At 39.7% G+C, this 13,220-nt stretch overlaps 1 protein-coding gene across 6 annotated transcripts in view; it reads right to left on the minus strand.

The window, feature by feature from the left end:
- Positions 1 to 690: 690 nt before the first annotated feature.
- The window catches only part of nedd1 (NEDD1 gamma-tubulin ring complex targeting factor), a 54,553-nt gene continuing 42,023 nt past the window's right edge, over positions 691 to 13,220 (minus strand). For 5 of the 6 annotated variants that reach the window (XM_043713275.1, XM_043713277.1, XM_043713276.1 and 2 more), the window contains 3 exons: positions 7,694 to 7,841; positions 4,244 to 4,310; positions 691 to 1,718 (listed from right to left, as the gene is read on the minus strand). In XM_043713275.1, coding sequence (XP_043569210.1) covers positions 1,614 to 1,718; positions 4,244 to 4,310; positions 7,694 to 7,841 — 320 coding nt within the window. In that variant the 3' untranslated portion in view covers positions 691 to 1,613. The remainder of the gene's footprint in view (positions 1,719 to 4,243; positions 4,311 to 7,693; positions 7,842 to 13,220) is intronic. The other variant, XM_043713279.1, reaches the window with a different exon arrangement.

The raw sequence follows: 13,220 nt of genomic DNA on the forward strand, positions 1-13,220 counted from the left end.
GTGGTGGTGAGCTTTCTTGAACCAGAGAAGTCCTTGTGGAATACACACATTCTTTAAGGGCTGTTTGTAAAGGGAGTTCTATGACTTTCATCTAATAATTATGAAGGAATGGCGATGTAGCTCCAACTTGCGATGGAATGAGGCTTGAAAAGGAGCTTGCAGGCGCTGCAGATTGCATGCATTTTCTGTTCTTTTCCTTCTGGGCAGCAGAGTTTTAGAGCTTTGAAAATGCTGCAGTACATCTTACAGACTGCTTTGATTATGTACACTGCATATCAATGGTGAATGCCATTTGTGGCATGTGGGCATTGCTGGCTGGCCAACATTTACTCCTAATCCCTAGCTGCCCTTGACAACATTGTGGTGAACTGCTGCAGTCCGTCTGCTGTGGATTGACCCTCAATGCCATTGGGGAGGGAATGCCAATCAAGCAGATTGTTTTGACCTGAATGGCACTGAGTTCTTGAATTTTATTGGAGTTTCAGCTATCCAGGCAATAGGCAATTATCCACCACATTCCTGCCTTACAGAGTGCAGACAATAGAAGGCAAATTACTCAATGCAACATTCAAAACTACAAATGACCATTAAAACCAAGTTTCTTTTGTCAAAATATTTTAATGATTAATCATGTTAAAAAGGCTGCATTGCAGCAAGGTATTTTTCTTTGATGAAGTAGCAAATATGCTTGACTCCTTAAAAATACACACGATGCTTATTTGTATATTTATTGTTTAACATGTTTAATATAGTATATTTTGCATCAAAAATATACTGCAATTTAATTCTTAATTGAAAACAAAATTAAAAAGGAATTATTTTATAAAACTGTAAGGTTCAATATAAACAATTAGTCAATTCTGGACAACTGCTGAATACCAGATCAAGGACAATAAGGACTAAATTATTGGCTTACTGCTGACTGAGCAAATTATTCTAAAAATCCGCCAGATCTACAAAAAGGCACTTAAACGCCATTCTTTCAATAATGATATAGTATCTGTACATTTAGTTTCACTTCTCCAGAGTCCTGAAAACACTGCTTGGACCAGAAATAGATATAAAATATACTGTTACCTTGTTTTCAAAGTTTTTCGAAAACTGAAAGGATACCTCTGAAAAGCAACCCAAATTAAGGATCTGAACAGATGTGGCCACTGATGTTTGATGACAAAAACATGACAATGACAAATAGTAGGATCTAGCGTTTTAAAAAAAACACCACTTCAAACAGACTATTTGGAGGACTGTAATTTTTGAATAATATTTTCATTGGTTACTTTGAGAAATTCCAGTACAGGAGAATGCATGACTATTCCAATCTTTATTCTAATCCATACTGAATTTCAATAGTGTCTTTTTAAAAATACATTTCCAGTGTAGAGAAGTAAAATTAGCTAGAAATCTATCAGACTTCAGCAGGTATTCCTCTGAAAATTCAGCTAATTACAGACCTCCAATGCTTTAATTCTAACCATTTTAAGAAATAATATTAACAAAGGCTGACTAATCTGAGGAACTGTTAATTTTTACAAAATAATGTCCACCATCTGAGCCTTCCATGTTGCAGAAAGTATTGTTGCTTGCTGCTGTGCAGGCTCAGAAACACGTTATTAAAATGTAGCTCGCAGTCTTTTATTCTCTTCTCGCAATCTCTCGTTTTCTGCCACTAAAGCTTCATTAATAGAATATCGTTCAAGTAAACCATGGATTTCATTCTGAAAGGAGAACGCAATATTTCTAGAGTCAGTTGACAAGTCTACACACGAATACCTTTGCAAAATAAGAATAATAGACAAAGCTATAAAGTTCAATTTAAACAACTTAGATTCCCTCTAAAACGGAAGTATTTGTTGTTCATTCATTTCATTCTTCATTTCAGTTGTAGGCTTATTTCCTGTATGTTCTAATATTTTGTCATGCCTGCCTACCAGAATTTCTCATACTTTCATTCTTCCTAAAGTTTCTTTGGAGGTGGCTCAACCTCACACTCAGTAAAATGGATGAAGATAGTGCAGGGAAAAGATAAATGATTCAATGTTTGTCATTCCATGACAACATTGGACTCCCAGCTCTGACATGACATAGACAGCTGTAGACCAAGGCTTTCTTTACTCAATCCCGAACTTAGGAAATACCCCACTCCATCACAAGTCCAAAGTTTCCTATTTCTTCACACCTCTCAAAACATTAACCTCTTGCAATACACAATCCACACTAGCCAGTGCCTTACCAAGTGAAACTAACCACAGGTGGGATATCAAAGTCACACCCAATCCAGCAGTCATGTAGCATGCTTACACACAATGGGAGGGTCACAGTTAGAGATCACAATCTGGAACCTGCTTATTTGGGCTTTCCAAACCCAAAAGCATGGAAAAGCATGGCGGGTAACCACACAGTAGTTTGCCTCAAATTATAAGAAAACTATTTGAGAGGCAGGTTATTCAGAATGTTAGCTTAGCAAAGAAGATGGTCTGTTTTGTTTATTTGGTCATCTTGTGGATACTGTCTTTCATTTTCTGGTTATGTAACGGCATTTTAAGTCTTCTTTAGGTAAAGTAAACTGCTGAAAAGTTGCTCAGTATTTGCAAATTGGGTTTGGAGCTTTGATGGAGAGAACACTGTGCTTGGGGTGACACGGTGGCTCAGTGGTTAGCACTGCTGCCTCACAGTGCCAGGGATCTGGGTTCGATTCCTGCCTCAGGTGACCGTCTGTGCAGAGTTTGCACATTCTCTGTGTGGGTTTCCTCCGGGTGCTCCAGTTTCCTCCCACAGTCCAGGTGAACTGGCTGTGCTAAATTGTCCATAGTGTTCCAGGATGTGTAGGTTAGGTGCATTAGGCAGGGGTAAATATAAGGTGGGGGAATTAGATTAGATTACATTACAGTGTAGAAACAGGCCCTTCGGCCCAACAAGTCCACACCGAACCGCAACCCACCCATACCCCTACATTTATCCCTTACCTAACACGACGGGCAACTTAGCATGGCCAATTCACCTGAACTACACATCTTTGGACTGTGGGAGGAAACCGGAGCACCCGGAGGAAACCCACGCAGACATGGGGAGAACGTGCAAACTCCACACAGTCGCCTGAGGCGGGAATTGAACCCGGATCTCTGGTGCTGTGAGGCAGCAGTGCTAACCACTGTGCCACCGTGCCGCCCAAATGGGTCTGGGTGGATTACTCTTCAGAGAGTCAGGGTGGACTTGCTGGGCCAAAGGGCCTGTTTCCACACTGCTGGGATTCTATAAAAAGAACTAATTGTCAACAGGGGTAGACAGGCAAAATAAAACAAAGTGACAGCCCTTCGTTGAAATTCAAAGTAAAAACTCCACTCCTGCTGTACAATCTCAGTCACTCAAATAATTTTATCTACAACATTACAGTGAAAAACAATAAAACAATCCAATATTCATCAACTGAGTTCAACAATTCTGAAGTAAAGGAGGAAATCCTGTAAATATTCAGATTAGGCAGTATCTATACAGAAAGAAACAAAATTAACATCTCAAGTCAAAGGTCTCTGATCAGAACGGAAAGAAGTTAGAGATGTAACAGGTTTAATTAAGCATACTGGCAGGAAAACAAAAGGAAGAACAAGCGGAAGAGGAAAAGAAGCCACTTTGGTTTATGGAATCTGGTGTTTTGGACTAGGCATGTTCGAAAGTGTATCCCGGTTGGATATAGGAAGGATGGGGGCAGGGTGGTACTGGGTGAGATGGTGAGAATTGGGTTGATTTTCTTGATATACTATTGCTAAGCTTAAAAAAATGCAATACCATGGAAAATGGGTTAAATATTTCATCCTGCACCACTGCATATTAGGAATTTTGCAAGACTCAACTTTTTCAGGCCACACATAACTAAAACACAAAGGGTGCTCATGTCTAATATTTGAACAACAAGCTGTTTAAATCAGACTAGGATATTTGCATGGGTTCACAATTCACCATTTTTTAAAAAGGTAAACTGGGATAATCTGGATCATTTCAGATTCAGAGTGTGTTCTTCATTGTTCAACACAGGCACTCCAGAAATCACCTGCATGTTTCAAGCAGTTCTGGAAATGTAATTTATGCTGGTCCACTGACAGCCCTATACAAATTCTCAGTAACTACCACAGGGAAATTCAGTCACTAGCACAGTAACCTCAAAGTGAATTTTGGGTTATTTTAATAAACTAACCTGGTCAACACGCTACAAATCAAGAATAGCAGTTCAATTAGTGTTGAATACCTGTTGGATGTGGAATTGCTTGATCATCTCCACCTGTAGGTTTACAATGTCTCGATGCCATGCATCTCTGGATTAAATAAACAAAAACTTCAGAATTTCAGTACCATAACTTGATAAAAGTAAAAATGTTGTGGTTCTGTTCGCCGAGCTAGGAATTTGTGTTGCAGACGTTTCGTCCCCTGTCTAGGTGACATCCTCAGTGCTTGGGAGCCTCCTGTGAAGCGCTCCTGTGTTGTTTCCTCTGGCATTTATAGTGGTGAGTTGTTGTTTGAGAGTGGCTGTTGGCTTGTGTGCTGTTATGAGTCCTAGTGGTCGTAGTAGTCTGGCTGTCAGTTCAGAAATGTTCTTGATGTACACTACGTTGGTTTTGCTCACGCTGGGTATCGGGTCCTTTGTCCTGGTGAGTTGTTGTCTGAGAGTGGCTGTTGGCTTGTGTGCTGTTACGGGTCCTAGTGGTCGTAGTAGTCTGGCTGTCAGTTCAGAAATGTTCTTTTTGCAGTTCAGGTGTGCTGCAGTGTGTTGTGGCCCTTTTGAACAGTGTTTTGTTGCAACTTCTTTTGTGTGTGTTGGGGTGGTTGCTTTCGTAGTTCAGGACTTGGTCTGTGTGTGTGGCTTTCCTGTATACCTTTGTGGTGAATTCTCCGTTAGGTGTTCTCTGTACCATCACGTCTAGAAATGGGAGTTGGTTGTCCTTTTCTTCCTTTCTAGTGAATCTGACTCCTGTGAGTGTGGCATTGATGATCCGGTGTGTGTTTTCTATTTCTGTGTTTTTAATGATTAAAAGGTGTCATCCACATATCTGACCCAGAGTTTGGGCTGAATTTGCAGTAAGACTGTTTGTTCTAATCTTTGCATTACAATTTCTGCTGAGAGTCCAGAGATGGGTGAGCCCATGGGTGTGCCGTTGATTTGTTCATATATTTGGTTGTTGAATGTGAAGTGCGTTGTGAGGCACAGGTCCAGTAGTTTGAGTATGCAGTCTTTGTTGATAGGTTCCCCGTCTTGTTGTCTGTTCTGTATGTCCAGCAGGTTGGCTATTGTTTCTCTGGCCAGGACCACAACACACTGCAGCATACCTGAACTGCAAAAAAGAGGAAGAAGAACACCTCTACAATGTATTCACCAAAAATGAATACCCCCGCAATTTCATCAACAAATGCCTAAGGGAAAGACAACGGAACGAGGACATGCCACAACCCAAAGCACTAGCCATGTTACCATACATCAAGAACATTTCTGAACTGACAGGCAGACTACTACAACCACTAGGACCCGTAACAGCACACAAACCAACAGCCACTTTCAGACAACAACTCACCAGGACAAAGGACTGATACCCAGCATGGGCAAAACCAACGTAGTGTATAAAATCCCATGCAAGGACTGTACAAACACTACGTATGACAAACAGGAAGACAGCTAACGATCCGCATCCATGAACACCAACGAGCCACGAAACGACACAACCAGCTATCCTTAGTAGCCACACACACAGATGACAAGCAACATGAGTTTGACTGGGACAACACTACTATTATAGAACAAGCCAGAGAACAGCCAGGGAATTCCTAGAGGCATGGCACTCATCCACAGATTCTATCAACAAATACATCGACCTGGATCCAATATACCGGCCACTGCAGCGGACAGCTGGAACGGACAACCGGAAGCAGCAGAGACAAACCACTATAAATGCCGGAGGAAACATCACAGAAGCGCTTCACAGGAGGCTCCCAAGCACTGAGGATGTCACCTAAACAGGGGACGAAATGTCTGCAACACAAATTCCCAGCTCGGCGAACAGAACCACAACAACGAGCACCCGAGCTACAAATCTTCTCTCAAACTTTGAAAAGTAAAAATCACACAACACTAGTTTCATCCAACAGGTTCATTTGGAAGCACTAGCTTTGGGAGCGCCACTCCTTCTTCAGATGGTTTTGTGGCAGGATCATGAGACATAGAATTTATAGCAAAACATTACAGTGTCACGCAAGTAAAATGATATATTTAACAAACCTTGATTGTTGTTAAGTCTTTCATCTTTTAGAATGGGTTGCAGGTTTCAGTTCATTAATAGGTAAATTATAGAACTTCTTTTAAGTCACATTCTGAAGATAAAAGGTTTTATTTTTTAAAAAATGACATCTCAGCTCAGATGATGCATTAAAGATGTGAGGTCAGAGTCTCTCTGAATCCCAATCTTGACTCGGACTGGTTCTATTTCCAAAGTGAAATTTACACAATTTTATATGGATTGACTGTCAGCATTGACTGTCTACCGGTTGTGTATTCTTTGAGCAAAATAGAATGCATCTGTAAATATAATTCTGCAAATACAAATTCACCCTATAGACGTATATGTGTGTGCGTGCGTGCAGGGGAGAGAGAGAGAGAGAATAGTGTAGTTGGGTCACAAGTAGTGTGACATGAACCCAAAGTCCTGGTTGAGGCCATCCTCATGGGTACTGAACTTGGCTGTCAGCCTCTGCTCAGCCACTTTGCTTTGTTGTTGGTCCCGGAGGATGGTTACCCGAAGATCCAAGGCTGAATGTCCTTGACTGCTGAAGGGCTTCCTCCCAGCCGAGGGAGACTTTGGGACAGGCAATAACGCAAAGTGGCCGAGCAGAGGCTGATAGCCAAGATAGGTACCCATGAGGATGGCTTCAACTGGGACCCTGGGTTCATGTCACACTACAGGTGACCCCACTACACTATATACTTTCTTACACACACAAGGACATACACAAACACTTACAAATACACTCCCCACGCACGCACTCTCTCAGGGACTTATACCCCATCTCTCACACGCACATTCTCTCTCTCTCTCTCTCTCTCTCTCCCCCCCTGCACACACACAAGTCTATAGGGTGAATGTGTATTTGCAGAATTATATTTACAGATACATTCTATTTTGCTCAAAGAATACACAACCGGTAGACAGTCAATGCTGATAGTCAATCCATATAATCTTGTGTAAATTCCACTTTGGAAATAGAATCACTCTGAGTCAAGATTGGGATACAGAGAGACTCTGACCTCACAGCTTTAAGGCATTATCTGAATTGAGATGTCACTTTTTTTTTATTAAACCTTAACTTATCTTCAGAATGTGACTTAAAAAAAAGTTCTATAATTTACATATTAATGAACAGAAATCTATAACCCATTCTAAAAGGTGAAAGACTTAACAACAATCGAGGTTTGTTAAATATATCATTTTATTTGCATGACACTAATATTTTGTTATAAATTCTGTGTCTTATGGTCTTGCTACACAACCACCTAAAGTGCTTCCAAATAAACCTGTTGGACTATAACTGGGGTTGTGTAGTTTGTAACAATAAAGAAATTCATATTTATTTCCAGTTCCTTTCAGGCAAATAAAAATACAAGCCTTTTTAAAAATTATCTTGTTCAAGTTTCTATAGTCTCAACATTCCTTACTTGTAATCCTCTAGAGTTTCTTGTATCATGGTCCTAATTAGCTGAATTTGAATGGATGTTAATTGCTGTCCAATGCCATCATTTCCAAAAGCATCCACAATCTTGTCAGACGGCTTCGGAATTCCTGGAGTTGACATCATCTTTTCACCTGTAGAACGGGCACAAATACAACAGTTTACAACATTGTTATATGTGACAGAACTTACTCTTTGTAGTGATGTGCTGAAACATTAGCACATGGAATACAATGTGTCTAAATTCTCAACATTTTATTAAACAAAATGCTGTAAAGCTTTGTTCCCTGTTAGCCATATATATCTCAGGCTAACCTTTTGATAACCCCTTGTTTAATTAAGCTTCTTAGATGACTTAAAGGAGGTGATGAGGCTGGTTCATTTTCTGTGTAAACGGGCTTGCAAAAGGTATCTGACAGAAATTCACAGACTTGTTAGCAAAAGTTAAAGCCGAAGGAACTGAAGGGACATTTGCAGTGTGGATAGAAAACTGAATAAGAGTCATATTAGAAACTGAGGATAAGTGTTTGTTTTTTATACAAGAGGTCTGAGAGCAGTAGTGTCCTCGATGGATCAAATCAATTTGCTCTTTTTGATACATATTAATGATCTAGACTTGGGTAAATAAAGCATAATTTTAAAATTTACAGATTATAAAGACTCAAATGTAGTAAACAGTGATAAGGAAAGTAACAAACATCCAGAGGACAATGACTAGTTAAATGGGCAGACAGATGAAAGGTTAAAATGATATACAGCAAAGTTTTTTATTAACTGGTGTCTATGGGACCAGTAGTGTGCCAGTTGATCAAATATCCCTGACAGTCAAGAGGTCCAAAAATTCAATGTAAAAACATAAACTAAGTAATGCAGGGGGCATACACATCACTGTCACACTCTATTTACAGCTTAAATCTCTTAAATTATAATGCAACTCTGCCTTAAATAAAATATACCGGCAAAATGCCTTCTCACTCATATCCTCAACTAAATACTCAGATGTTGCGGTAGATCGCAGTGTTTGAGGAGAAATTGACTCAAAATTGAATCAACTGTTGATATTTTGTGTGACTCTTCAATTGAACAAGTACATTTACACTGAGGTAAATAAATTAAAAACTACAACAATTGGACAGATTAATAGTTATCTTTGTGGTATTTGAGGTATATAATTATTGGCTATTTATTAAAGTGCTGGTTAAAACAAATTTTGCTATATTTTAATAATCAGAAAGAAGAGAGGCAATATAAACCAAATGACAATTTTAAATAGTGGTGCAGGAAAAGACAACACCTAGAACTATACATTTGAAGATGGTAGAACAGGTTGACACAGCTGTTTTAAAAAAACACTATCTTGATTTTATTAGAGGCTGGGTGCACAAAGGAGTTATTCTATATATTTGCAAAGTATTGCTTAGACCCAGGCTGGTGCAACGTGCTCAAAATGGGTGCAGCACTTCATGAAAACTGCATAGGCAGACGTTTCTTTAACTGGTACCTGGGGGAAAAAAAAGAGTAAATTCTTTGGGGAATTGAAGTGAAAGAAGTGTGGGTTTGGGGACAAGCATAGGGAAATGGTACTAAATAGCTGATTAAGAGTCAGCTCAGGCATTGGGATTGAATAACCTCTTTCTGTGCTATAGCATTCTTTTTCAATACCTCTAGATCTGTTTTCCTTGACACTGCAAAGTCTAATTATATAATAGGATTCTTCCAGAAGTCACCAAAGAAACCACTGCTGTTAAGGATGCACTCAAGCAGATATGAATGAAGAGACTGCAGATTTCTGGCTCTGATGTTACATATTCCAGCGCCTTTCTTTGAAATAAGACACAAAAACAAGCAAAACAGAGCAGATATGAAACGCTCACTGAACGCCTTGATTTTACTGAGAACCCTCTGTTCAGTGTTCCACTTTCTGGAACAGTCCTATGAGAAACTACTTTTCACCTTATGAAGCACTCTTGCTTGAACAGCAAATTAAGCACTTTGGATTTAGAAAACGAGTGTCTTGCTGGAATTTGAATATTTTATGTCAATTCTAAAATGAGAGATAGCAAATCCCTAGATTCCCTTCTTTTCTAAAAAGATATATTATTCCTTAAAACAAAAAAAAGTGAAAGATATGCTCCACCCTACATTTTTGTTTTAAATGCAAAATTGAAATACTTTCTGACTTTTCTACATAGAGAAACAAGGTCACGAATTTAGTTTTCCTGAGCACAAACCTTCCTCTGTTTTGGAAGTTGGCTTAGGGATCTGCTTTTATACCTACAACAGTACCCTGGACCTGTCGCTACGTTCTGATTTCAATTTCTTTACCCTTCCCATCACATTTCCTCTGTTGGAATCTCTCTATAATAATACTCTGCAATCTAAGAGCAGAGCTGTATGCCTTTAACATATATATATATATCCCTGTGTTTCCAAATGATGATCTTAAGGGGTAGCAAGGAACAGGAAAAGGCTGAGAATTTCTTTTTGGGTTAGGGTGTGGGGGCAGCTCTAGATTGACAACGCAGAGCCAAGAACAGAACCTATTGCTGGACATACTCACCCATGATCAACTAGGCAAAAAGCAATCCCAAAGATCCGGCGAACAGGGTTTAGAGAAGATACTATGATTAACCATGTCAAACGCTGCCAATATCCAATTAATGATTTCTTAGGGATACTTCAAGGCTGAAAATCTGATTGGAAACATTTAAGCTGAGGTACAGGAGAAACTGGTACATATTCAGAGAGGCTGTAATACATTCAAGGACTTGAAATGAAAGGAGGGTTGAATTTGGGGCAGAATAGACAGAAAGGTTGTACAATTTTGAAGGAGGGAATGACAGTTTTGAATGGAAGGCAAGTGGATCAGAAGGAATGGGGTTGTGAGGAAACAACGTTGCGAGGGAAGCCTACAAAGCAGGACAGGACTGGACAGCTTCCTTAAAGAGAAATTGCCAAAAATAAAAAATGGAATATGTGTACCTTCAGAGAAAAAACATTCTTATCAAGAATCTAAGGAACATTGTACACTTTGATCACAGGAATATAAACGGTTACTTAAAATTTCAAAACTGAATTTGGTGCTACCCCAAGTCTCAAATTTGTCTTAAGCTTGATCAATATTTTTGAGAATCACAATGGCATGTTTCCTTTCACATTCAGATACAGTTTCAGGCAAAAATTTGGAATCTTGCTAATTAAGTGAATGTTACTGTTTGAATATGCTGAATTTTTAAATTCAAGGCCCACGATTCTATGGAATTATTAAACCAAATGTTGGATTAATTAATGAAATAATAACATGAACTGATTGAAAATCTTCCTATAGTTGCTGGAGTGGACTGAATTGCACACGTGAATTAGAAACAATTTTCCAAAGGTAATTAGTCTTTTGTTTCAAAATATCACTGTAAAATGCATATTTAAAATCTACATCTGTATGTTGAAGGACAGACTCTGGAGTATGTTGAGCACAACCCACATTTTGGTAGCCACTCTTTCAAAATGCAGATCAGTTGGGACAGAAATGTCTTCTATAAACTACAGCACAAGATGGACAACAAAGGCTCTGCACGCAATCAGAGGCCTTAGTACACAAAGAGTAAGTATCAGCATTGCACTTGCAAACTGCAGTTACACTTGCACTCTGTACCAGCAACATATAAAACATGACAAGTTCCTCAGCAATGCCTCTGCCGCATTCTCCATACTCAACAGGAAGACAGTTGAGGAAACGCAAGTGCCCTTAAGCAAGTTTTGAGAAGATTTGTAGCTCAGATTGAGGTTCTGGATGTAGGTTTGCTTGTTGAGCTGGAAGATTCATTTTCAGACATTTCGTCACCATACAAGATAACATCACCACTCCAGTAGCTCATTGATATTGTTACCTAGTATGGTGACAGAATGTCTGAAAACAAACTTTGCAGCTCAGCGAACAAACATATATCCAGCCAATGCCCTTCTTGAAGTCAGCTCCACAAGGCTTCATGTAAAATTCCTGCAGTCAACATTGATAGTGGTACACCATGCTTGAGTGGCTGAAAAGCCTCTCCCCTGCCAGTTCCACTTTTCTCAACTCTCAAATGGTTAATATTCCAGGAGAAGACAAAGAAAATGCTACAAAGCGTCTGAAGATTTTCTTGAAGTACATGGCATTAATCACAGAGATGACTTCACTACTGATCGTTGGAAATGGTGACAACTTACTCATCAAGCGGAGTCAGTGAGGCAGAGTGGTGGCGGAGAATGAAAGATAAGGAAGCAAATCCTGCACTCCATTCTCGCTCTAGATTCTCGGTGAACAAATATTGTACCATTTCGGGAAAAAAATAATTAAGCTCTGTTTAGTCTCCATAGCCTCTATAACTTAAGAGGGAAATCAGGAGGGCAAAAAGGGGACATGAGATAGCTTTGTAAAATAGGGTTAAGGAGAATCCAAAGGGATTTTATAAATACATTAAGGACAAAAGGGTAACTAGAGATGGAACAGAGCCCCACAAAGATCAGTAAGATGTGGGGCCGCAGGAGATGGCAGAGATACTAAATGAATACTTTGCATCAGTGTTTACTGTGGAGAAGGACATGGAAGATATAGAATGTGGGGAAACAGATGGTGGCATCTTGAAAAACGTCCATATTACAGAGATGGTGGTGCTGGATGTCTTGAAACGCATAAAAGTAGATAAATCCCCAGGACCTGATCAGGTGTACCCGAGAACTCTGTGGGAAGCTAGGGAAGTGATTGCTGGGTCCCTTGCTGAAATATCTGTATCATCAATAATCACAGGTGAGGCGCAGGAACACTGGAGGCTGGCTAACATGGTGCCATTATTTAAGAAGGGTGGCAAGGAAAACCCAGGGAACTATAAACCAGTAAGCCTGACATCAATGGTGGGCAAGTTGTTGAAGGGAATCCTGAAGGACAGGATTTACATGTATTTGGAAAGGCAAGGACTGATTAGAGGTAGTCAGCATGGATTTGTGTTGAAAAATTGTATCTCACGAACTTGATTGAGTTTTTCGAAGAAATAATGAGGATTAACGAGGGCAGAGTGGTGGATGTGATCTATGTGGACTTCAGTAAAGCATTCAACAAAGTTTCTCATGATAGACTGCTTAGCAAGGTTGGATCTCATGGAATACAGGGAGAACTAGCCATTTGGATAAATAACTAGCTCAAAGGGAGAAGAGAAAGTGGTGGTGGAGGGTTGTTTTTCAGTCTGGAGGCCTGTGACCAGTGGTATAACACGAGGATCGGTGCTGGGTCCAATGCTTTTCATCATTTACATAAATGATTTGGATGTGAACATAGGAGGTAAAGTTAATATGTTTGCAGATGACACCAAACTTTGAGGTGTGGTGGACAGCGATGGAGGTCATCTCAGAGTACAATGAGATCTTGATCAGATGGGCCAATGGACTGAGGAGTGGCAGATGAAGTTCAGTTTGGATAAATGTGAGGTGCTGGTTTTTGGAAAAGCAAATCAGGGCAGGACTTACACACTTAATGGTAA

The sequence above is a fragment of the Chiloscyllium plagiosum genome, chromosome 23, assembly GCF_004010195.1.
Source record: "Chiloscyllium plagiosum isolate BGI_BamShark_2017 chromosome 23, ASM401019v2, whole genome shotgun sequence".
NCBI lineage: Eukaryota > Metazoa > Chordata > Chondrichthyes > Orectolobiformes > Hemiscylliidae > Chiloscyllium > Chiloscyllium plagiosum.